The 27730-nt window shown below is 44.9% G+C and overlaps 1 protein-coding gene and 1 long non-coding RNA gene across 9 annotated transcripts in view; one reads left to right on the forward strand and one right to left on the reverse strand.

The window, feature by feature from the left end:
• Positions 1-2941: 2941 nt before the first annotated feature.
• SV2B (synaptic vesicle glycoprotein 2B) overlaps positions 2942-27730 on the reverse strand; it is a 116174-nt gene continuing 91385 nt past the window's right edge. For 5 of the 8 annotated variants that reach the window (XM_039493173.1, XM_039493170.1, XM_039493171.1 and 2 more), the window contains 10 exons: positions 25965-26116; positions 23220-23353; positions 22168-22257; positions 19859-19969; positions 18900-18988; positions 17294-17458; positions 10144-10277; positions 7966-8166; positions 6319-6478; positions 2942-4472 (listed from right to left, as the gene is read on the reverse strand). In XM_039493173.1, coding sequence (XP_039349107.1) covers positions 4289-4472; positions 6319-6478; positions 7966-8166; positions 10144-10277; positions 17294-17458; positions 18900-18988; positions 19859-19969; positions 22168-22257; positions 23220-23353; positions 25965-26116 — 1420 coding nt within the window. In that variant the 3' untranslated portion in view covers positions 2942-4288. Of the gene's footprint in view, positions 4473-6318; positions 6479-7965; positions 8167-10143; positions 10278-17293; positions 17459-18899; positions 18989-19858; positions 19970-20354; positions 20712-22167; positions 22258-23219; positions 23354-25964; positions 26117-27730 lie in introns of those variants that run through there. The other 3 variants (XM_039493177.1, XM_039493176.1, XM_039493175.1) reach the window with 3 other exon arrangements.
• On the forward strand, positions 20823-22643 carry LOC120374008. The gene is made up of 3 exons (XR_005585851.1): positions 20823-20867; positions 21229-21308; positions 21891-22643. It is a non-coding gene; the product is annotated as an uncharacterized LOC120374008 (long non-coding RNA).

A 27730-nucleotide genomic window follows, 5' to 3' on the forward strand; every position in this document is an offset into this window, starting at 1 on the left:
GACAGAACAAAAACAAAGTCCATTGCAATGACTCCATTTTCCAGTGACAGTCAGACACCGATCAAACCAAAAAAATTTAAAAAAGAAAGAAAAGAAACCAAGGAAATGGAATTGGCCATTTCACACATACAGAGTCAGCTGAGAGAACATCTACATGAAACATTCCATTAAATGTACCACACTGGATATTATTTACAGAGAAACATACAATACACACAAGTTTAGACAGCTCTAAATGGCTTTGGATGGCGAACTGTGGCCAGTGGGAGCTGCGATCGTCCGAACCTGTGGACGCTGCAGGTAAACAAACTGGCCAGGGGCTTTCCCTGATGGGCCATGTGCCAAAGGTTGCCGATCCCTACAGTAGGGTGAGGATAAAATCACTGGATGATTGGGTGCAGCTTTACAGGGAGCTAATTGGGCTGCAGGTGAACAAAAAACAGGATGTGCTGAGGGTGTATTTAGGGATTTGACAGATCTCTGTAATAAGAACAAGCTGGGCTTTATTCCCCCATGCTACAGTCTTTGTTATATCCCTAGCACTGTGTCATCCCTTCTCAGACAATTGTGATATTAGCTATCGGGTGCAGTGTGTGTGTCTAAGTTCTCATGTTAGAACTGGGCTGGTGAACTCCTCGTCCAAAGTTCACAGACAAGAACTGTACCAGCCATCAAGATGCATTCTCTGAGTGATTGATTCATAGACATTAGAGATGCAACAGGCATATTATATCATCTAGCTGATGCCCCTGGCTAATGTAAGCCTGATACCCACTGTCTACTGCTTAGTACTTTGTCCCCATAAACCTCTGGAATCCACCATGCAGACTCTGGGAAAGATTAATCCCCGGAAGAAGAAAGGCTTCTCAAGTTTCAGTGACCATCTCCTATTTCCAATAACTGAAGATCTCAGTTTCCACCTCTTGAGAAGCGAATTGATGGGTTTTTCAACATAAACACTGTGGCTACAGTCATTGTACAAAGTCAGTGCAGAACACAATCAGGTCAGGTTAGTACTTTGGAATGTCCCACCACTACACACTTATCTGACTAACAATGCTTAGTAAAATAACTGAAGATGACCTCTACATCACAGAGTGATGCAACACAATCGCCCAGAACATGAAACATTCTCCCCAAATACACTGGGACAAATGGAGTGAGTCACCCTGCTTGTGGTTTAATCACAAGGAAGTCTGTGATCTCTTCAGTGCTGAAATACATATTTAAGGTCAGGCTTGTCAAAGCCATGTCTGGGATGATTTAGTTGGGGTTGGTCCTGCTTTGAGCAGGGGGTTGGACTAGATGACCTCCTGAGGTCCCTTCCAACCCTGATATTCTATGATTCTATGATACCTCCAGTGGTGGGAAAGGATAGGATGTTTTTTAGGGAACACTGCTTTCTGGGACACAATCCTCACAAGCAGCAAAGTACTGCTGCCATATTTAAAAGGACATAGCAGCATTAGCTTCAGCCTTTCCGAGGGACCATGTGATGTGCATGAAGAAAGCTGGACCTAGCCCTTTTGAAGACTAGTAGAGAAGGGTTCAAACTCAGAGCTATCCATAAATTGAAGACATGAGGCATAAGAAGCCTAGAATTATTACAGCAGCTCATGATTTTGTCACTTTCATAAGATTCAACCGAAATCTGAAAAAACTATAGCCAGTTGTAACCTGGGAGCTTCACAATTACTTATTGCAATTTCCTTGCTTGAGACGACCACAGAACAGTGGAACCCAATGGAGATTCAGTGTCAGGGGCAAGAAGTCACAGAAACATTTGCTTCCCATGATTTACATATACTCTGCATACTTCTACTGTAGAAAATATACTCCTTACAGTGGTGCCATGAATGAATCCCGCAGCTATTAGAGAACAATATTAATGTGAGTTACTGCTTATATATAACTGCCTCTGTGCAGTGGAGGAGTTAGACTTTAAAGTCTTTAACCCCAGGTATAGGGGATTCAGAGTGGCCTCTTTCCTAGCCTTAAAGGCAGGGAACCCAGCAGGGGAGATCAGTATGGCTTTTGGAGGTCATGAAAGAGGAGAGGGAGGACGTGGACAGAGCAGTTCAACTCAGTGGGTGGATCAGAAAAAAAGGAGAAAGAAAGAGCAAGTGATCCACATAACTCCAGAATCCAATCAGCATGTGAGTTTCTAGTGATCTGCTGGCCAAATTAGTGATCATCCCTAGTAGTTTCTGTATAGTAAGATGCATTATTGCATTGTAACTGTGCCATTATAACTCATTTCACTGCTGCCGCGTTGTGCAAAGGGGAAATCCCTGTGGATTTTGTCAAATTTCAGCTTGGATTCAAACGTGAACCAGTGATTTTTAAAAGCGCAAATGGGAACCTTGGTTTTCCTTTGCACTGTACCACTTCTCCATCAAACCTGACAATAGCAATGGTACCAAACAGCTTTTTATGTCACCAACTGTCATAGTGACACAAATTTCCCATGACTCATCGGTTCCCATTAGATGTCAGCCAGCCTCTGCACCTGCTAATGGTCTGATTAGCATTATCTATATTGTCATGAGCAGTGGAAGATTGTTTATTTTTTTTGCCTTTCATTCTTGCTTCCAAAAATAGAAACAAAAATGCAACTGAACATGCATAGTAGAACCTCAGAGTTACGAACACCTCGGGAACGGACATTGTCCATAACTCTGAAATGTTCGTAACTCTGAATACAACATTATGTTGGCCTTTCCAACATTTACAACTTAATGTTGACTTAATACAGCTTTGAAACTTTACTATACAGAAGAAAAATGATGCTTTTAACCATCTTAATTTAAATGAAACATGCCCTTACCTTGTCAAATCTCTTTTTTAAACTTTCCCTTTTTTTAATAGTTTACGTTTAACAACAGTACTGTACTGTACAGTAGTTGCAATTTTTTTGTCTCTGCTGCCTGATTGTGTACTTCCGGTTCCAAATGAGGTATATGGTTGACCAGTCAGTTTGTAACTCTGGTGTTCAAAACTCTGAGATTCTACTGTATCTCTTTGTGTCTAGTTGTGTGGCAAAGCCAAAGTCATGTCATATGAGGAATATAGGAATTCCAAGAACGATCTTTACAGGATTTAAAACTTAATTATTCCACTTATCAGACAATTAAATTTACTGTACAATGAAAGTTTGCTAAGTGCATTCTCTAGACATCAGGTTACAAGGCTATAAATAATTGTGCTTACAGTGCTTTAATAAGACCCAAATCTATAGGAAACTCAAACATCATTTTCCTTAACTAATATGGCTAAAATGCTGGTAAATTCTAGTAGTTACCATACTCTAGACTTTAAACAAAAATTGTCCCCTATTTACACTGCATAATATATACACATTTGGTTTGCAGAATCCCCAACATCATGCCAATTTCTCTTAAACAGAACTAGGCAGAAAAAAAAATCCCTATTATAGAAATATCTAAAATCAACACCATTAAAGAACTGTTGACTGGACAAGAATGACATGTCTCTTCCTAGGGATTGCTCTGGATGTCTTGGATTAGAGGGACTGGCTTTTAGTTTTGTTTTAGATTCAGATTCTTCTTGATGAGAACAATATAGAGATTTAAAATTAGAAATTGAAATAGCATATATTTTTTATTTAAACAAAAATCCCAGATCAAGAACATGACTAGTGATTCTGGGTGCCCCAACTAGAGACAATATAAAGGGTCCGATTTTCAGAAAGCACTGAGCACTTATCCTCTAAAAATCAGGCCCCCGAAAGGTGTCTCAACTTGGGCCCCCCAAAATCAAGATATTCCATATCACTAGTCATGTTTGGAAATCTTGACCCCAAAGCTAGACCTAACCTCAGCAGAGTTGGTTTGTTAACTATCTTCCAGTTCTTTTGCAAGCCAGGACAGCTTATGCTAATTGCCTGAAACAGCTTGGAAATGCAGATGTTTTCTTGCAATTCATCCAGGGCATATAAGGGTTTGAATCTGTTCTCCCCTTTGATGCCTGCACACACAATGCTCCTGTTAATATTTTGTGTCAGTTATGCCCATGCCTACATGGGAAGGAGAGATCCTCAGTCTCTCCCTAGTGTGGTTTGGATCTAAAGCAAATGAGCAAAGTTCTGCAGTGTGTATGTACCCTGGTTGCAAAGAGCCAATCATGGATGGGAAGTGGTCTTAAATTAGGGGTTGTTCCCCCCCCCCCAATAGCTGAGGTATCACCGCAAAGGATAAATGGACATTTTGATTTTTCTAGACATGGCTCTTTTTTGTAGCTCTTCTTCATTTCCCTGCTGCCCAATTGCTCACATCAGGACCTGTTCTCGAGTCTCTGGTAGCCTCAGGGCTAGCAGGCCTCCTGCAACCAGCACAGAGGAGGCCAGAAGGATGGGAACCACTTTGGTTATCCCGACAAAGGAAGCAAAGATAGAGTTCCCCAGGATGGCACCAAACTTGCAGAGACCATTGAGGATGCCAAAGGCTGTTGATCTGCAGGAGAGGAAGAGCAAAAAGGGAGGATTAGGAGTCAGACAGGACTGCAGGTTATTTGGTTGGTTCCACCATCGCTAAAGGAGAGTTGGGTCATTGTATAACTCCTCTAATACTAGCAGCTCTTATTCTAATTATAGGCTGATGCAGCGGGTACTGCCGACATCCAGTGTGGTAATGGTTACGCTCTTAATGAAGCCTGATTTGAGCTATGGAAGTTGATGAAACCTCATGCATCAGAGCACATACTGTTCGCCTGCAATCGTAAACAAAGAATTTCCCCATCCCCACAAGCGCAGACTTGAACATTTGCTCAGGTGCATGTCGTGGAGTGTCTGATTTCCTTTGAAAAATCACATACTGACCACTGCTGGCATCAGGATGGCAGGCTGAGTAGACCAACAGTCTGATCTGATATGTGGAGTCTATGCTCCCAGCAAGTAACTGGAGCCAGACAGAATGAATGCCCCTGAGCTTTCTGGGAGGGCAAAGGCAGGGTGTATTTGGCAGGCCTTATTTATTTCCACACTACCATCTCTTGGGCTTCACAGAGTGTTTAATTTGTGCCCCAGCTGAGCCCCGGCACCTCTGGGCTCGGCACTTCAGAGCCCCGGCACCTCTGGGCTTGCTGCATCGCTTATGAAAGTAAAAAAGTTGCTTGAGTCCCGGCACCTAATTGCTTGAGCGCTGGCACCTCATTCATTACAAATAAAGCACTGAGTTCATGTCATGGGTAATGTTTTGTTGTGGACATAAAGCAATGAACATGGCTTACTCTAGAGCTTGTCAAAGCCACTCCAAGTGCTGGTTAGAGTGGGTGGCCACTGGAGAGTCACAGAGTGCTCCCACACACCCTGATTCACCCAGCAGCTGAGCCCATTGCTGTCACAGCGCAGTCCCAGTACCTCCCTCACAGCTGTCATCAATAGATTGAAAAGGGCAGAAGAGACTTCTCACTATCCTGATGTAGACAGGCTCTTCTCTCAAAAACTCACTCCTGAAAACCTGAATACGGTGCCTCGTTTCCCAAATCCACATCTTTACGGGTTGTCTGCTAGAACTGGAAGCTAAAATAATCAGGCATGGTACACTGTGACAAGAGACTGGAGGACACATTTTCAAAGGGGCTTCAACCTGTCCTCTAATCACAAGCATGCAATTGACAGAGACTTTATATACAAGTTCTGTCTGTGCATAATTTACGCTTGCCTGTGCAATATCATGTACACAAGTTATATTACATGTAGAATAGAGTTTGTGAATAGAGCTGGGCAAAGTTTTTCGGAAAACAGTTTATTGGATAGAAAATGCAGTTTGGGTCAACTGGAAAATATTTGTGAATTTGACACAGATTGTTTTGGCCATTCACAAAACAGCCAGAGGAAGAGGAGGTGGCGTTCCTCTCCCCCCTCCCTCCCCCCGATCTGCATCTCCACATCACCTTTAGCCCAGTGGATGGGGCACTTACTAGAGATGTAGGAGACCCACTTTCAAATCCTCCCTGCCTCCCCCAGAACAGACCCAAAATGGGCTTTTCTTTGATTCACTCAGTTCTGAAAACCTTTAGATTCATTTAGACCCAGACTGTTTGGGGGTTTTCTGATTCTTTTTTTTTTCCAGAACTGCCACCAAACCAAAAAATCAGTGGTTTGCCCACTTCTACCTCTGAATACTTGTGCAGATCAAAGGTAGCCACAGGAGTAGTAGGACCCCTGAGATTTATTTTTTTTAAAAAACCCTTCCATCACATATGTTTTAACTCAGTAATGGGCTCTTAAGATGAGAGTGGCTGTGCCTGAAGTCAGAGAATAAAAATCAAAGAGAAGAATATTCTGAGCATAGTTACCTTTTACTGGTGGGATAGAGCTCCACGGTGATCACGTCCAGGGCATTCCAGGCAGCAATGTTGGCCCCGCAGAACAGACACTGCAGGCCAATCATTGCAGATTCACTATTGCCGAAGAACAGAAAGAAGCAGCATACTGCAGAAATCAGCATTGAACCACCTGCCGGGGAAGTAAGGAGAAAAGTTTGGCATCATTCTCTTGGCATCTCTGGGCAGCCAAATCCACCATTAATAAGAAGAGTCTTCAGATGATGGATTTTCTCCCTAGAGATGAGTGATCTCCACAAAATCCAAACGATGCTCTTTGGGGCCAGGAAACAGGCTGGAAATCTCTTGGTACAAGGCTGATGTCACCAATAGTTTCACCCTGCAGATACCACACACACGGGCTCTCTCGTGTGGTATTGCAGAGTTCCAGCTGGACCCAGGATGAGCAGAGGCAATTAAACATGAACATCGATGAATGGGAAGAGTTGTCTGGAGGTTGCTGAAGCTGAAAAATGGTTTGAGTTTTGGGTGAGGCGTTAGGGCGGGTTATATTGCATTCAAATCACCTGGTTCATCCGTAGTCTCAGGATTAATTTGCAGTCTATAATTAAGGGATACCCCAAGTGCTTTATACAGTTAAGATGTTATTCGACTGCCTGACACATTTTATGCACAAGCCCAAGGGAGAAAGTGAGAACATTCATGGTTCATTAGCTTCAATTCAGGCTCACTGATATAGGGTCTACACTGTTAATATTTGCAAGAGCTAGCTGGGAATTTCCCCTTGGGAGGATTTTCCAATGTTTCTATTTCCTGTCGGGAAAACCAAAACCAAGTAACTGTGCCTAGAGGTCCCAGCTAAGACCAGAGCCCTATTATGCTAGGTACTGGACAAACCCAGGGCAAGAGACAACCCTTGCCATGAAGAGCTGACAGTCTAAATAAACAAAATACATAAAAGGTGGGAGTAGAGATGCACAAGTCACTCCCCCTCTCTGTGTAAGTCATTACAGAGGGTCAGTTGCAGAGTCATACGTTTCTATGGCCTGTGTAACACAGGAGGTCCGATTAGATCAGTGGTTCTCAAAGTGAGGCCGCCGCTTGTGTAGGAAAAGCCCCTGGCAGGCCGGGCCGGTTTGTTTACCTGCCGCAGGTCTGGCTGATCACGGGTCCCACTGGCCGCAGTTCTCTGCTCCAGGCCAATGGGGGCTGCTGGAAGCAGCGCAGGCCGAGGGACGTGCTTCCCACCACCCCCATTGGCCTGGAGCGGTGAACCACGGCCAGTGGGACCCGTGATCGGACGCGGCAGGTAAACAAACCGGCCCTGCCCACCAGGGGCTTTCCCTAAACAAGCAGCAGCCCCAGTTGAGAAACACTGGACTAGATGATCAGAATGGTTCCTTCTGGCCTTAGAATCTAGGAATCTATGAAATAGGACCCAGATGCCCCAAGTCCTCATCTAGTCTCCTACCCACTGAACCATCAACTCCTCTGCTTTATTTGGTATTGGAGTGACTCATCACATGCTTAGCTGGACCATTTTTCATTTGTGCACACAGAAACAGAGGGACCTTTGTATTCACAATATCCCTTTATTATGCCCAGGGTCATCCATGCACCCAGCGGTTGATGTGTCAGTTGACCATCATCTTCACTCACCAATCATCTTTATCCTTCCTATTTTGTCCATGAGTAGTGCTGAGATGATGTTGCCAGGCAACACGGACAAACTACCCAGGAAACTGACGAGATAAATTAGGAAGTCGTTTTCCTGCTCGAAGTCCAGGTGACATCCCTCCTTCTGGTGCAGGAAGGTGACATTTATAAACCTGCACTCGATGAATTTGTCTTCATAAAGATCTGAGAAGGCAAGAGGCAAAGATTGGACCCTCAGTGTAGCAGCAACAGCAGCTGGGAATAAGGGTACATTCTGAGCTCAGTTTAGATGGAGGCACACCGGCGTGGAAAGGTGTTCCCCGCCTGAGTGGAGGTAGCTGGAGACGACATGCCTGAGTAGCCAGAAGCAGGCATACTATGTGAAAGGCCACTGTAGGCAACACATATAGAACAAATATAAGCCTGTGCACCTTCTTGTATTCACTGATATGCAGGGAACAGGGTCATGCACATACACTCAAACGGCCTCATCTGGCTTCTTCAGCGTCTATCATCTCCCTACCCTCCAGTGCTTTGGGAGTGCTGGCTACAGCATTATGCCTGCCTTCTGCACTAAAGGGAAGAGGAGCACCATTTTAACGCACCCATGCTGGAGCAGCCATAATTTGGCCCTAATTGCTTGGCATTTCAACCAGTGATGAACAATAGCCCAGGAGCTGGTGCTACAGGCTGCAATTTTCATCATCCAGTGGTTTATTTTCAGTTAAAGGGTAAGTGAAAAGCTCTTTTAAAATTAATAAATGAATGAATTAAATTAGTTAAGCTGCTTGAGATCCCAAATCAGAAGCTGGCTATAGGCTGAAAAATGACTATTTTAAGCCAAACTTGTTTAATCAGTTCCTCTATTACTTTAACATGCCAAGGTATGAATTCATTTTTTCTGAGTTTCTGCTGCAGCAGTCAATGACACCATGAGCAGTGCAATTAAGGAAGGCTGGGAATATAACTGTCTGATCTGCCCTAAATCCCTCACCAAGAGCTACCTGAAATTAAAGACGAGACAGAAGCTGCAGATGGGAGCAGTCTTAATCTCTGGCAAAATCCTGATCTCAATGTAAATTTTGTGACTCAGACACATATGTGCATGGGCTGGTACTTAGGTCTTGAAAGATGGGAAAATTCTAGTTCACCGTACATTTTAAGGCAAGTGTAATATGTAGACCTGGTTCTACAGAAGTTCACCATAGTCATAGAGCTAACACCACAGTTGGTCTCTTGTTTGACTTCCTCCTTCTTATTCCCTGATCACTGTCACAGCACAACACACACACTTCTAAAGCCCCACTACAAACCGTTCACCACAACTCAGACATGCACATTGTTCCACACACTAGACCAGGGGCGGGCAAACTTTTTGGCCTGAGGGCCGCATCGGGTTTCAGAAATTGTATGGAGGGCTGGTTAGGGGAGGGGGTCGTGGCCCAGCTCCCACCCCCTATCTGGCCCCCTCAGGATTCCTGCCCCATCGAACCCCCCTGTTCACTGACAGCCCCCCCCCCGGGACCCCTGCCCCATCCAACCACCCCTTCTCCCTGTCCCATGACTGCCCCCATGACCCCTGCCCCTGATTGCCCCCTGCCAGCCCATCCAACCCCCCCCCCCAATCCTGATGGCCTCCCCGGAACCCCTGCCTGCCTCCAGAACCTCTGCCCATGACTGCCCCCCGCCGCCCTATCCAACCCCTCCGCTCATTCCTGACTGCTTCCCCGGAACCCCTGCCCCCCTTCAACACCCCGTTCCCCACCCTCTGACTGCCCCGACCCCTATCCACACCCCCGCTCCCCTGACCACCACCCCAAGTTCTCCTGCCCTCTATCCATCCCCTGCTCCCTGCCCCCTTACCGTGCTGCCTGGAGCACTGGTGGCTGGCAGCACTACAGCCGCACCGCCCAGCTGGAGGCAGGCACACCATCACCATCACACAGCACAGAGCACTGGGTCAGGCTGGATTCTGCAGCTTTGCTGCCCCAGGAGCTCGCAGCCCTGCCACCCAGAGCATTGCACCAGCGGTGGAGCGAGCTGAGGCTGTGGGAGAGGGGGAACAGCAGGGGAGGGGTTGGGGGCAGCCTTCCAGGCCAGGAGCTCAGGGGCCAGGCAGGAAGGTCCCACAGGCTGTAGTTTGCCCACCTTTGGGCTAGACCAAGCCAGGAATCCCCTTACCAGTGTTATAGAAGACAGTGGATAAAATGGTGCAGTTTTTGAAGACGGTATCGCTGGATGTCACATCTTCAAAATAGCATTCCTCAAACAGCATGTCCTCAAAAGTCACATATTTGAATTTCATCTTAGCAAACCTGCAGGGCAGGAAAAGAAGCCCCACCCAAGCAGCAGTGAGTAAGCACAAAGCGCTCAGTGACCATTCCAATAACTTCCTAACGTGTAAATAATGTGGTCACACAGAGTGACAATGGTGGTTTCTGGGGTTCCTGAGGAAAGGTGTTGTGTGAATGCAAGAAAGGGGTTGTTTTAGTAGACACAGGTCATCTAGGATTCCCTGCACCTGCTTCGTTCCTCAGAGTCCTCACATCAAACCAATCCACCCTTTCAGTGAAGGAGGACTGGCTACAGATCCTGTCAATACTGCTGCTGGATCAGCTGGAGAAGGTATCACTCAACAGTAATGCATAGCACTCTCTCTGTCCCTGAGCAGAGCCTCTTGTCCCCATTCTTCCTCCCGTCCCCTTGCCAAGGGTAAATAAAAAAAATCCTTTATTAGAGGCCATCGGATCTATTGGGCTAAGCATGAGGCCTCAGAGGCACAAACACCTAATTTCCAGTCCCATCTCTGCCACTGTTTCTCTCTGTGGCCTTGGACAACATCTCAGTGCCTTATTTTCACCATCTGTACAGTATGATGGAGGGAATCACCAGATGGCGCTGTTACACATTGTTTCCAGAGTTCCTTTCCTTAGCATGTGAGCACTGTACATTTCTGGAAGAAAAGCAGCATTGTTGTTAGTATTGTGATGTCATTTCTTTCTGTGGAGCTGTTGCAAACAGCAATCAAGTTTTCTCCATGCCTTGATTTCTCCAATTAAAGTCAATTATTCAAGCAGAATTGCTTCCTGGGAATGAGGCATTGGAGCTGGGCTTAGATTTTTGGAAGAAGAGATTCACCTGCATGTTGTTTGTGACTGCCTTTGTTCAAGGACTACTGTGTGTAGTGTAAATAAAACAATTTAAACTAGGAATATGCTCAGGCTCCACACTGCTGATTTCTCCTTGCATGGGAAGCCAACCTGCAAGGCCCTGACATCTGCTACCCACTTCTTAGATGGGTGACACTACTCTTACTTACCTACAGTATCTCACAGGGGCATTGTGAAAATTTATTCATTAATATGTAGGAAGAGCTTTGAAGTTGCAAAAGGGTGTGTGTATGTAAGTGGAAGTGTTATTGTCCAGGTTAATGAGACCAGGGCAGGCACTAGATAAAAGGCTTTGAACAAAAGATCCATCACCTTAATTTAATTGAGCTTTTGCAAGAGAGCCTAGTTTGATGTTTTTACTCCACTATATTAATGCAACATGCTTCTCAAAAGAGACCTCAGACAGACATTATTAATGCTCAAAAATTACATGAAGACTAATCAAGCCCTGTGTTCCATAAAGGTCTCGGAGGTTACAGCAAAACTGAGGCTGATTTGCATTTGCTCAGCATTAGCCTGTGAGGCATTTGTTCTCCAAGGCCTTTAAAGAGCCCTCTCCCTGCAGTTTGATTTCTGAACAGCAGTTGCATGGCATCGGGGGGGGGGGGAGGGCTAACTCACTGCCAAGGGCTGATGGGAAAATGGAGCCATAAGTCATACCACGATGCGATGCAGGCCGTGCTGAAACACAGTCTGAGCAGCTTCTGAGTGAGTTACTGCACTAGGAAAGAACCAAACGGGGACTGGACTAACGGTTAATAACATGGCTGATGGCTCCTTCCTCCCCACAGAGATGTATGTCTGGTCACATCCCCACCCAGAGCTCAATCCTGCAAGGTGCCAAGTGCCCCGGATGCCCGCTGAAGTCAAAAGGAGCTGAGGACATGCCGCACCTCAGCTGAATAATCAGCCCTTTGCACGATCAAGCTCCCAGTCCCTTCACCAAGACACTGTCCCAATCCTGCCATCCAGTGTCTGACTGCTCCCCAGTGGGGAGATAATAGTTCGGAAGCTATTCCCAAGTGCTACCCAGGAATACCTGACTATATTAACTGCGGCTGAAACATGCCAGGTTACAGCAGATGGGAAATGAAGCTTATTTCCTTTCACAAACGCTGAAGAGCATCGCCCTGTACAGATGCAAAGCAGGACCAGGAATGCAAGACAACATGCAGGGAGGGCTGAAAGGGAAGAACATTTAATACCTGTACACACATGCACGCGCACACACACACACACACATCCATCCTTGGGCCATATCCTATATTAGAATTTTGCATTATGAGAGTTCACATACAGCAACGGTGCCCACATAGTAGTTTATAAACAAAAAAGATTGTGGGATGGGGAGTATTTGGGGTGTAGTCTATTTACTTTCGTTGGCCAGAGCCAAAAGACGCTCTATTGTATTACAGTCTAAAGGAATTCTTTGTGCTACCGAACAGCCTTGGATCTGCCCGGGGTTTTGTCGTAAGTTCCCATGGACCAGACCGACAACCATTTTGATTCCTCCATCAGAGGAGTGAAGTTCTGGAACAGCCTTCCAAAAGGAGCAGTGGGGGCAAAAAACCCAACTGGCTTCAAGACTGAGCTTGATAAGTTTGTGGAGGGGCTGGTATGGTGGGACTGCCTACAATGGCATGTAGCCAATCTGCGACTGCTAGTGGCAAATCTCTCCAATGGCCGGTGATGGGACACTAGATGGGGAAGGCTCTGAGTTATTACAGATAATTCTTTCCCAAGTTTCTGGCTGTTGGGCCTTGCCCACCTGTTCAGGTCTAACTGGTTGTCATATTTGAGGTCAGGAAGGAATTTTCCCCCAGATCAGATTGGCAGAGATCCTGGAGGGGCTTCATCTTCTTCTGCACCATGGGGCACGGGTCACTTGCAGGTTTAAACTAGTGTAAATGGTGGATTCTCTGTAACTTGAAGTCTTTAAATCATTACTTTAGGACTTCAGTAACTCAGCCAGAGGTTATGGATCTTTTACCGGAGTGGGTGGGTGAGGTTCTGTGGCCTGCAACGTGCAAGAGGTCAGACTAGATCATAATGGTCCCTTCTGGCCTTAAAGTCTATGAATCTATCAACTGGTCCTTCTGTAGCATTTTTCATCCAAAACATATTACAGCCATCCATTAACAAAGCTTCACAACAGCATCACTGCAGTGTCAGTCAATATTATCTCCAATTTAAATAGAGGGAAGCTGGATGAGTTGGAAGGCAAAAGAGAAAGAAGTGATTTATCCAAGGTCATGTAGTTACTCAGTGGCAGAGACAGGAGTCCTAGCTGGATGCCCTGCACTTTAACCACTGAACACACTTCCTGTTAGGTTGGATTTTGGGGAGGGAAGAGGAGGGCTTGCATCCTATTGCAGTAGTGGTCTCACCCAGGATGATTGGGCATAAACAAAGAAGCAGCCATGAAAAGGCCACACTGATGTCAAGTTCCATTAGAAACACATGGACGTAACCCAAAACAATGTTTGACAAATGGAAACAGACAATAGCGATAGGGAATGCCATGTAGTTTTCAACTACTAGGAGTAAAATAAAATGTGACCTGTAGGATGGTGACTCTGGGTCCATAATGTATTCCTCCCAGGAGGCACATGTGCAGCTGAAATTTTAGAGAGTCTAAGTCTATTTGGACCTATGTGAGTAATTTATGTTGTAACACCTAGAAGGCGACGGGGTGAATTTCCATTTAGACAGGTGGACATGGTCCCTGTAACAGAGTGCTGAGGGCTAGCACTTGAGCCAGCACCCTGGTCACTGTTTGTACTAATTAGGTTCCCCTAGAAAAGGCCTAATTGGACAGAGGTGTACCTGATTATCAGGCCAGATTGGAGCTAGTGAGTCAATGAGCCAATTAGCCATTAACAGGGAAGCTGTACAAAAGGGCACAGGAAGGAGTGCTCGGGTGAGGAAGAGAAAATGGGAGAGAGAAACAAACCAACCAACCAGAAAGCTACAAGACCTCGACAAAGGGGGTCCTCGAAGTAGAGTCACCTTATCTCCCCAGCCTTTGGAGAAGGAGTTAGAAAGTTGAGATACAGCGTGTAAAGGCATAGAGACATTGTTATGTATGATGGAGGGATTAAAACATTGAAAATAATCTATACAGTGGCATTTCCAAGCAATAAGGTCTCAGAGCAGCCAGTGTTTGTGGAAAAGGCAGGGGTGTGGCACGCTACCCCGTCACAGACCCTCCATCATTTTCATTGTTTATATTGTGGTAGTGCTCAATACATTCTCCATGCTGTACAGATGCAGAAGACAACACAGTCCCAATCCCCAAAGAGCTTTCAAACCAGAAAGACCAAAAAGAAAAACTAGACCCAGGGTAGGGAAAAGAGATACCACATACAAACTAATCCCAGTGATGATGGATACATGTCTTACAATTACATAGGGAAAGATCTTCAGCGGGTGTAAATTGACTTCAAAGCATTAACTAAGGATCTGGCCAATATATTTTGTTTTGAGTTGGCAAGGGTGGGTGTGGAAGAAATTTGTGAGACAGATACAAAGTCAATGGCAAAACTCATACTAACTGTGATGGTGCAGAATGGTGGCTATGGTAAATAATAGCTTTAAGGGAGCACAGAAGTGTTTGCTTTCAGGAACCAAAAGTGGAAAGTATATTTAAAAAGGAAACAAATCTTTCTTGCCCAGGACCACTAGATGTCAGTGTGTCCTAAGGAAAGAGAAGAAAGCCACCTCTGGACCCAAAGAGAGCAATCCCACATGCTCTGACTCCACATGCACTGGTCCCAGATGAAGAAGGTCCCATCAGGAGGACATGTGAGCCTGGTAGGAGACGAATTCTGGGAAAGGAATTCCTCAAACACACTTCTTTAGGACTGTAGGTGTGGATAAATGGGGTGGGGTGTAGAGAGAGCAGAGTAGAAAGAGCACACAATCTGTAGAAAGCGGCCCTTGATACTCCATGGGTTTGCACGTGGTGTTTCCCACAAAATGAGAGTTATGCCTAGCTGGGTGAATAATGCAAAAAGATGGGTCCTACAAATATTCTTTCCACTCTTAATTTACATAATGTTGCATTGGCTGTGTGCATGGCTTTACTGGGGGCTTGGGGTTTATCTTTCTCAAATGACTAAGTTCAACTGGCAAAACATATATGCTGAAAACAGATGTCACAGTAACAGGCATGAGGATTCATTGAAAGTGAGTTTCAAATCCACACGTGTGTGTTTTCAGACCAGAAGTGCTTATGCACGCCCTTGTTGCTGCCAGCCTGATGGTAAAGAATTGAGATAGGATCATGGGCCCACCTTTTCCTCATCCCTGGCCATACCCTTTGTGGCACCGTGTCTCCCCAGGAGTGTATCCAAGAGATCAGACCACACGCACTGCTGGCACAAATACTATAAGCATGGCAATTACAGGTGGCATAAGTAGGACCTGACACAGTCTATCTGAGGTACTTCTATGGCCCTCAAGGGCTCCTCACAATCTTTCAATGGATTTATCTTCACATCATCCCAAGAGGTAAGGCAGTGCTATTGCTCCCATTGTACAGATAGGGAACTGAGACAAAGAGAGATTGAGTGACTCACCCCAGGTTATATGGGAAGTCTGTGGCAGATCAGGGACTTTCACTTGGGTCTCACGGGTCACAGGATAGAATGTTAACCACTAGACTGTCATTCCTCTCTGCCTGGCCCTAAATCTTCCTTTAAACTGGCCCCAGCCTCAAGAGCAATTAGATTTCCTAGGAAGTTGACAGCATGACATGAAAGGGAGCATAAGACACACCTGATGCTGAGGGCCCTATTTATACAGTACCACTAAATGCTAGACTGCCTTGCTACGGAATGGCAACTTAATGGCCAAGATTTCAAACAAGTTCGATATGTGTTTTGAGTAGAAATGCATGTCTAATTTCTGCAGGCTGTGGCAAATTGCCGGTACTGTTATGCTGGGTCTCGCACTTTCTCTTCTTTGGGGAAGGCTCAGGGCGCCATTGCTTGCCTCTGAACCGGTATTTTTAATTACCCCACTAGTGTCCTTGAGGAGTGGAGTGGAGAGGGAGGGACCTGGGCCCGCCCTCTTCTCCAGGTCCCAACCCAGGGGCCCTGAGGTTAGTGGTGAACCACTTGTACTGGTGGTTTCTTCCCCTGGGTTACTTCCCTCTCCTGCCCTTCAGCTTGTGGAGGGGCTTCTTGCCTTCCTTCTACACAAGCCAGGTGCCCCTTACCTAGGGGTTTTGGACTTCTCAGCCCACCGCAGCACTCTTCCAAACTTTCCTTTTGTCTCTCTTCAAAACTGTTCTCTGCTTCAACTCCTTCAAACCGCTCTCTGCTCCAACCAAACCTTCCTGCTCCAACAACCCACACTGTCTGACCTGAAGCAGGGGGTTTATATCATGTGACTCACTGCTGGTACTCTAATTGGCTTCAGGTGCTCTAGTTAATCTATAGCAAACCTTCCACCCCTTGCAGGGAATAAGGCTCCCTGCTAACACTCTCCTGCTGCCCTCTGGCCTTGCTGTATCACAATGCAGTTATTGTAACTGCATGCTTAAATCAGATAACTGTGTGTACAAACAGTAAACATGCTTAACCGGCAACTTGCCCAGGTAATTACCCAATTTGCACTGTCTGATTAGTTTGAAAAACTGGCTGTATTCTAAAACTTCAGAGAGTCATGAACTGGTGATCACCAACATTCCCAGACTGCTAATGATCTAGAACAGGGATCAGCAACCTCTGGCACGCAGGTTCGGCCGATCGCAGCTCCCACTGGCCGTGGTTCGCCGCTCCAGGCCAATGTGGGCTGCGGAAGGGCAGCCAGTACATCCCTTGGCCTGCACCGCTTCCCGCAGCCCCCATTGGCCGGGGACAGTGAACCGCGGCCAGTGGGAGCTGCAATCAGCCGAAACTGCAGACGCTGCAGGTAAACAAACCGGCCCAGCCCGCCAGGGGCTTTCCCTGGTGGGCTGCATGCCAAAGGTTGCCGATCCCTGATCTAGAATGTCCAATCCACTGCTACCCCTTACTAGTATGAGGTAAAGCCTGGGGAGCATTCAAATGCTTGAAAATTTCATCTCTTTCTCCTGAAATGATATGTGCCATGTTTTATTGAACCATATGCCCTCATCCCCCAGATATAAAGGAAATCAGGTTACATTCACTTACTTAATATTGAGAAATACCCCATTCCTATGGATCTGGTTTTCCAGTGTGAAGTTTATGGTGACGTGCGTTACATGTTCCTGATGGAAGATTTTGAGTCGGGATTCATACTCCTCATTCTGGAGATATCGGATCATGTCAGGGAACCAGACAGTAAGGCCATAGTAACTGCAGCAAGGAGAGGAAAGGGGTATGTTCAGGATAACGTTTACACATATTTTGGTGTTGGCCCTGCACAATATCTGACTTGTAAGCAGCTCTAATTTTTGGTTCTCTGACAGTGCTTTTAGGTAAATTTAGTGCTGGGGAAAAGTGTCAGATTGACAGACTGGAGAGCAAAGTCTTCCATTTATCCACAGCACAGGAATGTCATGGGCAATGGCAAAACCTGCCTTGGAGGGACCAACTGCCTTAAGTGACAAGCAGGTACACCTCTACCCCGATATAACGCGACCCGATAGAACACAAATTCAGATATAAAGTGGTAAAGCAGCGCTCCAGCGGGGCGGGGCTGCACGCTCCAGTGGATCAAAGCAAGTTCGATATAACATGGTTTCACCTATAACGCAGTATGATTTTTTGGCTCCCGAGGGCAGCGTTATATTGGGGTAGAGGTGTAGTTCAGTCTCTAGGGAATTCTCAGCCCTTGAATTATCAGTTGAGGTTGCCAATGAAGAAGGCACCATTGGTGCCAACAAGAGATGAGTAAATACAGTAAATATATTCTATATATATTGAATTCCAATTTTGTTAACAAATTCACTTTTTTGTGTCTGTGGTTCTTTTGCATTCACTTTCTGGAGCAAGTGCAATCAAGTTGCATTAGCATGGCTCCTTGTGGAAAGCAAAGGTTAACTACACATTCCCTAATTCTCTGCAAAAGAGAATTGTAAAATCACTTCCCACGAGCATTCACACCAGAAGCCCGACCATAAATTACATTCATCTGCACAAGGATCAGAAACTACACCATGTGCTGTATGTGACTAATCACAATTAAACAGCATAGTACATGCCACAGAGCTTAGGAAAATCATCTAACATTTTTTCTAATATTTTTGAATCATGGTTGTATTCAAGAAAGCCATGATCCATTCACAGATGTTCTATGAACAGAAAGGCATTTTTTATTATAAACTATTTGCTCATCTTTATCACCAGATCAGGGGGTGGTGTCCATAGTGTGAACACTAATTTGTTCTTAAGTGGACTTAGATCCACCCACTTAGTTGACACAGACCAATGAACAGCCAGCCAACTGGTAGCAATTACTTTTCGACACTACTAATATAGACAGGATTCAGACACGGGACCTAGAAGTAAAAGGCTACCAATTCTTCTTCCCCATGGCCTGGTTTGTTCAAGGTATATTAAACTCTCTGTTATGGGCAGTTATATCACTGAGTAAAATATAGATACTTAGCAGACCACGGCTCTGACTCTTTAAAATAGGATCAAGGGGGCAAAATTTGATTTTCGTAACAATTTATTTCTATGCAGTTAATCCCACAAAAGCTGAGAGCACATTTCATTGTAGATGGACCCTGACTGCAACAACTAAGCCCTCAGATGGCTACTGTTTCTTGAGAAAGTTACAGAAGTGACTTACCTAAAGGCCATTGAAAACCAAACCATAGCCAGAATCAGTGTATTCATCTTGTACTGGGCTGTCAAGCAATACAGCAGGTTGTCCCAGACCTACAAATCCATGGGAAGAGGTCAGTCACACAGAGAAATCCCAGCAGAGATCTTGAACGATTCATTTCTGACCAGGTCATGAATTTAATATTAACAATGAAGAGAGCTCATTTAAGGAAGATGGATGATCTGTTTAGATCCCAGTGTTTGTTCCAAACTATATTTCATGAGATACATATGAGGACCTGAGGGGACAATGTTCGTGAAGCTTTGCTCCAGTATCCTTCAGTATAAGCATATCTATAATGAGCTGGCTAGTGTGTACATGTGACACTGCCCTCCACTAAATGGATCTGGAGCTGCTTAATTGTGTCTCATAGAACCTAGACTGCTAACAACTAAGGGAGATTCTTCTTTACTTCAAGTGGCAGGAGCTTGTGCTTCTGGAGACTAAGAATCTAGGTTTAACCCCACAGCTGCTGTGAAGTTCTGGGCAGGTGTGGTGGGCAGTAGAATGGCAGGTGTGAAATCCATAGCTGGCCAAAATGTTTATATTATAATCCTGGAGACTCTGCCTTAGCAAACAGCACCATTAAACAGACAGAATTTTAATTCATTCACTGGGGATAGTATTCTCTGTTAGGTTTGACCAGCAGAGTGTTCATACAAGTGGAAGGGAAATCAGATACTTGTGTGCTGTGGTCTGACCTTGAGGTCTTCCTTTAGCCATATACAGTATATCAGTTAAGCTAATCAGTTCAGGAACTCGTTGGTGGCTTGGGTTAAGAAGAGATGGGGTGGAGGAGTATAGCAAATGCTACCAGAACCCAGGCCCATTTATCCTACATAGTAACCCGAGGGATGCTGTGAATGTGAATCAGAATCTCAACACATCAAAAGCTCTTGTGGGACAGTCCTCATGCTCCATACCTGTTTTAATGTGGTCATGATTCTGACCAACCAGCGCTGGTACCATGACCCTGTTGAGCTCTGGATTTCAATAAACTCATCTATTTGCTTTGGAGTTTTGATGTGGGCAACCTGAAAAACACAAACCAAAGTTTCAGCAATTGACCCTGGACACGTTAAGCTAACACACATACACTATGTGATCTTGATGCCTTTAAGAATCTGCCCGGTAATTAGAGCTGACAATTACTGCTAAAACTTTCAGTGAATAGTTAATACAGTTTTAAACAAACTTGCTTCAACTGCTTTCATGTTCTCTTTTCTCAAATGCAACTGGCAAAAGCATTCTCTAACACAGCAAATTTTAAGTGCCAATGGAAGAATATTTGTGGAAAGTCATTTCTGAGTGCATAAATGTGTATGTTTGCATCAGAAAACTCATCCAATCAGGGAACAGAAACATACCATATGACTAATTTGTCCAGTCAAAATAGCCTGAATTTTGAATATTGAATACCTTGTAAGTAAGTGCTCGTGAATGGGTTATAACCTAGGAATCAGTCACAGAAAGTATTTTGAGTAAAGAACATATTCAAGAAAATCACAATCTGTTCACATGCAGAAAAAGAGGTGAAATTCACTGAATAATTCATTCAGTATGAATGATTCACCCAACTCGATAAGATAGTGTCTATGTTCTCCTGACAGGAACTGTTTAAATGTCAGATCTGGGAATTGTCCCAGTAACAGCTGGTGCATGACTGACTGGCTCCTGCCGGCCAATTACCAAAATATAACTTCAAGTGGAAAGTACAGGGCAAGGAGAGCTCATTGCCTGTCTGTGCCAGGAGGTTTCAGTAAATCTTGATTCAACAGCCAAACTCCAGATCTGAAGTACAATATTTCAGACCATTATGACATATAGCAAATATGACATAATTAGCTGGAATAATAAGTGTTCATGAGTGCAGTATAGTTTGACAGACTGAGTCCAAACAGGAGCCTTTAGGATCATCAGATGCAGGAGCAGGTATACGTGGATTTGACACAGGAGTGATAGACAATACATGGTTTTAATCCAGGAGCAGCATTGGCTCAGAGGGGGACTCATGAGGATGGTCAGTCTCACATTACAATATGAATGTGCCCAGCTTATCCCAGTGCAAGTAGGAGAGAAGCTGGTGTGGATTGAGACTGCTGCTCTATATTAAAAGTGGGAGGTGGGGACAGTTCCTTAATAAGGGGCATGCAGCAGAGGGGAGAGCATCTGAAACATGCAGCGTCCTGTTTGCCACAGCTTATAGATCTGCAGCATGACTGACCACCCCAGTTTTAGAGGAGCAGACAACTTCCTTTCTTTCTTTCTTTCTTTCTTTCTTTTTATTTCACAGCAGTCGAATAGCTTGTGCTCTGGAAATAGCTCAGGCTCATTAAGCCATTTTCTGACTCTGGAGTCTTAGCACACTTGGAGGTACAGTAAATTAATCTCTTGTATTATTGATGGGCTCATTCATTATGGACAGTGTTCCTCCATAACTCCTCTTACCAGTTAATCGGGCTTTTTGCACCATAAAGCTGAATTCTGCAGCCAAATTTTTCTTCCCTCCCTCCTGTCTTTAAGGGTATGTACCTTCTCTGACATAACAACCTAATTCAAGGAGCATTCCCTAGCGGGTGCACTCACTGTTTACAACACACTCACTGCGATTTACAATTAACCCCACCACACGCCTTCTCTAAACTCACTGAATTAGTCTCTGCCCAGTTCAAATTTTTCACTCTGAGCATTGGCCCAGGGCGTAATAATCATTCACCTCACTTTCCTCCGGAGAGATTAAAGGCAGGCTACCAGGCAGATGGGATTTGGGAAGCTCATTAGGGAGTACATGGAGCTTAATCAGAGTTTGATTAGAAGCTGGAATGGAGAAAGGAGTCATCCGGATTTCCCACATGAGTAATGTCCCTCTCATTTACTTTGCTCCTAGAACAGAGCAATTAGATGTCTGAGTATAACTGGAAAGCTGCTGGGCTATCCACTGTGCTTTATCCCCAGGCATATACAACTCTCACCGACTTTCCTGGGATTGAGCACCGCAAAACAAGGCTGGTGTATGGCCTGAAGTGTGCAGTCCTTATCTTTTCCCATTCTCCTTTCTGGCTGTTGGAGGTCACATAGTGTGTGAGAAGCTGGAAACCACAGGGGGAGAATAAGGCAGCTCTGGTGCTTACTAAAGCAGATTCCAAACCAACACCTGGCATATGAAGGCTCCCATGAGCCAGTGACCTCTTTACCACAGTATTACTGCTTTCCAGAAGGAAACCACACTCACCGTAAACACCCTCTCTGGCTCCCCCTTGGCCCGCATGTTGGTATCATGAACTTGCTTGAGAATCATCCAGGCTTCATCATGTTTACCTATCTGGAAACACCAAAGGAAGAACATCTCAAGTCAGCCATTAAATACTATGGTCTCCAGTCATGTGGTTTTAAAAATGACACAGGGAACCAGCTGTGGAGGCCCAGGTGTAACGGAGCAGTGCCGTGCCGCATCGTGTGTTGAGGAGGGAGAAGCAGAGGGCAGAAGGCTGAACCATCAAGGTTTATATTTGCTGACTGTGCAGTAGTTTTGTGGTAGAAGAAGGAAACCACTCCATAATTATTATTTGGGAGGTGGGAGTTAGGCAAAGTGTTGTCTCCAGGCTAAGCAGAGGGTATGTCTGGAGACATGGTTCTCTTCCCAGCTCTGCTAATAACTTGCTGTGTAACCTTGGGCAATTTGATGTGCCTCAGTTGTTCCATCTATAAACTGGGAATAAATAATACTTACCTACATCACGGTGGGTCTGAGGTTTAATCCGTGTATGTCAGCTGCTTTGAGAGCCTCAGGTAAAAGGTGCTATGTACAATAAGTGCAAGGTGATAACAATAAATAATTATATTCTGTCCCTTCAGCTGTGTGAGTAGTGCACTTCCTCTGCTGGTCTGAGATCCAACCCCCCATGTATTTTATCCTGCGTCTATTTCTTGCCCTTCACTCCTCTTCCTGCCCAGCTCTACTATTTAAATTCCCAAAGGGTACATGCTTGTGTTTTAATCAGGTACACAAACCCTTTGATGGGTTTATAAATCCCAGGTGTCTGCATTTTGCTTGTTGTTCGATGCGGATGTCAACATTAAAAAGTGATACAATGAAAGTACTCTGTGATTAGCACCTTAATACAGAGAGTCTCTTAAGTTTTAAATGAAACTGGCAAGCCAACATGTGGGTATGTGGCCAGGGGGCTGGGGAGAGGGCAGTGAAGAGACAGCCAGAAACACGCGAGGACCAGGTCTCCTTTGTTAGTTGATATTGGAGTACAGTTTTCAGATGAGTCATCTTACCTCTAGCAAAAACCGTGGACTTTCCGGCATGAATTTAAGTGCCACCAGTGAAGAGATACAGGGCAGAACACAGACGATTACAAATACCCTCCAGCTGTGGAAGTGGTACTTGGTTCCCATGCTGAAACCCCAGCCTACGAACAACAAAAGCCAGAGTGAAAATTCTGTCCACCTAGTCAGATTTCTCTCTCAGATACCCATTGGACCGTATCGGTTCTGAGCAAGATGGTGATAGGCTGACAGAGTCCCATCTGATGAAAGATTTATTATGCCTGGTAACAAATTCCTTTGTGGACTCCATCAGACAGTCAGATGGGTAACAGCCTATGGGTTTGTGCTCAGCACAGACAATGGAATCGGTTATTAAGAAGTTCCTGCCTTTTAAAAATCTTCCTTTATCTTTAAGTTTAGAAATCATGCTGCAAGTGAGCTATGCAATGAAACTAAGGATAAGAGAGAACCTAGCAAGGGTCACATGGGATCCACTGGTATATTTTATTACACTTCTGTGGCCTCCTTACATAACATTACAGAGAATTTCTAATGTGTAGCCCTTTTCTGATTTCCAGAGCACTTACGAGACAGCCTGACAACATATCTGTAAGGGAAGTGTTAGTTCTCATTTTACAGAGGAGGAAGAGGGGCAGGCAAGCAAAATGATTTCCCCAGAACATACAAAATCAGCATCTGAGCTGGGGTTCAAACTCAGGAGATCCTTGCTTCTAGTGCTGCATTTAGGCTACACCTCACTCTGGGCTCTCTCTCATGCTCTGCCCAGGCCACAGAGTCACCAAACAAAGGGCACAAGGGAGGCTGAGAGCACCACAGACACTTTAAAACTCAAATGGCAGCTTGACCAAAGCAGGTTTTTGGGGGGTGCAATCAATCAAACTTTAATCAAAGACACACAAAAAAGATCATGAATCAAAATTCTTTCTTTCTCAGTTTGCCTTCCCACAGTCAGATCTCAGTGAAGATGTTTGTTTCAAATGTTTCTCTATAATATACTCTGGCTCATAATAGTGAAATAAATAAGTTACAGCTTTTGCAGAGATGAGAATTGTATGAACCACAATGCTACACACGTTCAATTGAGTTCCAAAACAATATGGAACAGAGGGATACTGGAAAGGAAAAAACGTACAGCACGGGACTCAGATGCTCGAACATGTGACATAGACAATGTTGACCATCTGCAAAATTTAAATATTACCCTTTAAAGGATTGGGTTTTAAAACCATGTTTGCAAATAATGTATGTCCTTTAGCCTGACACCATTTCACTCTAATTTACATGTCTGTTCCAACAGCCTGTTTCTGGCCAAAACTTGAAGGTTTCTAAATACAGAGGGTAGTTTTAGCTTGGATGGGTGGGTGGATGGATAGATATTATAGTCCCTCTTCGTGATCATTTTGGACTGTCCTACTTTTCTCAAACAGGATTTTGCAAACAGCTGGCAAGACTGGATACTAGGGGAATTAATCTATCTCAATAGATACTGACAGTCTGATGTTTTCCTAGGTGATGCAAATGAATGACCAGGAAAACCATGTGACATGCAGGTTTTTGTTCCTCATAGTAGTAATGTACATTTCAGAGTCCTTTCTCTCTACCATATTCAACACCGTGGGAAAATCAGTAGAAATCAGATGTGATCCCAGCAAATTTAGGTTTTAGGGAGACATATTCACAGCCAAAAATTACCCCAAATACACTGGTATCTGGCTAAGACATGGTGGGATGTGCTGACCTTAATAATGTGCTGCTTTGCCCTTGGCCCCGATGTTAGTGTTCAGCAGAGTTACAATTTATTGATAATTGCTTAGCTCAGCTCTGCAGTCAACATGGACACGAGCCATGAGGTTTCCTGAGTCAAACTATCCCCAAATTCAGGGATTTGTGGTTCTGGGTTTGATCATTCATAGAGAGAGGCCAGTATTTATAATCTGCAGTACCAAAGGTCTGCTGTATTAGAGACTTTTATCACAAAGGAGCCATCACCCTACCTAAGTATCAATCAATCAATTTCTCTCTCTATCACTGGTGGGCCAATCACAATAGCGTCTATAATGCTAGAGCCAGACAATCCTTCCTGTCCTGCTAGGGATGTCCTGACTTGCAGGATGAATTCCACTGATTATCTAAAAAGGCAGGTGAGATTTGAAAGTTCCAGGATGGCAGGGGTGAGTTTGCTTGCAGCTGGTACAAGCGTGTCTGACTCTGGTTTTACACACCACAGAAGCTGCAGGGCTAACTTGCAACAGATCATGTTAAGAATCGATAGCCCACCAGATGGGGGGGGAGGTGTTGTTAATGAGTGAGGGCAAGTCTATACTAACAGTTAGTGCACAGCAAGCTGGGGTGTAATTTGACAACGTACTAGCCTGCCAAGCACTAACTGGCCAAGTCTATACTAACAGTTAGTGCACAGCAAGCTGGGGTGTAATTTGACAACGTACTAGCCTGCCAAGCACTAACTGGCCATGCGGGCCCCACTACCAGGCATGAAGATTTCCATAGTGCACTTTAATCTACGCCAATTTGAAACGGGAGTGGGTTGAAGTGCACTATGGAATTTGTAGTGCACAGTGGCAAAGTCCACGCAGGCAGTTAGTTTGCAGCAGGCTAGTGCACTGTAGATGTACAGTCCAGCTTGCCATGCACTAACTGTAAGTCCTTATATCTGTGTGCACAGGGGTGGTGTGGATGTGACGTTATCTGTAACTGAAAGCACAAAGCAGTTACCATAGTGTGGAATGATGCTCCAAGCCATTGCAGAGGCATATATGCCACCGATCATCCAGAACATGCAAAGCCAACTCAGGTGTTCCCCCCTCTTCTCACGAGATAGGAATTCAGAGAAATAAGCAAAGACGATGGGGAGGGATCCCCCGATGCTGAGGAGAGAAAACACCACATGGGAAGAATAAAGGATTTTGCCAGACAGGTGTCACCAGCATATCTGGAGCCTCATAGGTTTGGATTCGTTTACAGTAAAGGTCTCTAGAGTTACAGCCCTGTAGTAGGAGGGTAACCTTTCTTTCTGGAACTCACGGGAATTCACAGACTCTCTACTTAGGGAGTCATGAAAGAAGAATATCAAGCTCCCCATCCCAGGTTGTTCTTAAACATGAAGGATGCACAGGAAGCTTGTCACGAGCAGGAAGTTGATTTTGCTTTCCCATTTTAACAAAGTGAATTAACCTGGCCTCGAGGGGACATGGATATGCTCGGCAGAGCATTTGTGATTTGGATGCTTGTGCCCTAGGAAACTGGAGGACTGCACAGGCAATAACAGCCTTTGGTTGCTAGTGACTCCAGCCACATTTGACCCAGTCCACCCAAGGGAGGACCCATTCTTCAATGCCCCTTCCCCATCCCCTGCACCATCTTATCAGAGTAGCTCAGCTGCCTCATGACTCAGAGATGGAAGGAGCCAAGGAGTGCTGGGATTGCATGAACTTTTGGAAATGTTTCTGAAGTTCTACAAAACATTTTGGAATTAACAATTTTAAAATGGGCCAATGTTTTCAAATGATTTGAGGTGCCTCCATTTGGGGGTGTCCAAACGGAGACACCATAAACGGTCTGAGTTGCACAAATTCAGTGTTCAGTCCTTGTGAAAATCAGTCCCTCTCAATGTGTCTCGAGCCAGGCATTGAAAATCACTGGGCACTTTTGAAAATCTTGGCCATGGGCCCAAATTCACTTATCACAGGCACAGTGTAACCTTACTGACGTCAGTGGAGTCATTCCTGGTTTAATTAGCATAAGGGGGGAATGAAATCTGCAGTCTCCTGTCAAAGGTTTAATACAAGTTCTCTCTCCTGAACAAAAGCTTCCCTTTTAAAAGGCAAAGTTCCAAATGACTATAAATGAGAGGGCATGGGCCCTCCCCTCTCTCCTTATTAATAACATGGAAAATTATAAAGAGTGAGCTCTGGAATTCTGCCTTTGCCCAAAGTGTCTTCCTGATGCTTTGTATAAGCCAAGCCATACCATTGTATCAGCAATTTGGGAGACTGTATGGCTTGGGAGAGCTACAGATCCTTTCACCTCTAAATCACCTATTCAAATTCAGAGCAGGTCAGTCGTGACTGAAAGTTACCAACTTACTGTTGTTCCAAGCCTATGAAATGGGTAGAGATCTCAGTACAGGTCCTAGTATAGACAAGAGACTACATTGCACCCGTGTTCACACTTTCAGCAGGGAGACTGAGATTTCAGTGACTGAGTTCTCTGAGGTCAACTTTGAGGTATCTTATCCTGAAGTGGTGAACGGATGCCGTTGCTTCCTTTTATGCACCTGTTTTCTGGCTAAGACCTCAGACTATCTGACAGTCAATTTTCCAAGCATTAAATTGTTTTGTATAAGGAAAAATACATTATATAATCCCCCTTGTCTAGTGCCTTCTCCCTGGCTGGCTCTAGGTCAGGGGTGGCCAACTTGTGGCTCCGGAGCCACATGCGGCTCTTCAGAAGTTAACATGCGGCTCCTTCTATGGGCACCG

The sequence above is a fragment of the Mauremys reevesii genome, linkage group 10 (genome assembly GCF_016161935.1).
Source record: "Mauremys reevesii isolate NIE-2019 linkage group 10, ASM1616193v1, whole genome shotgun sequence".
Lineage (NCBI taxonomy): Eukaryota > Metazoa > Chordata > Testudines > Geoemydidae > Mauremys > Mauremys reevesii.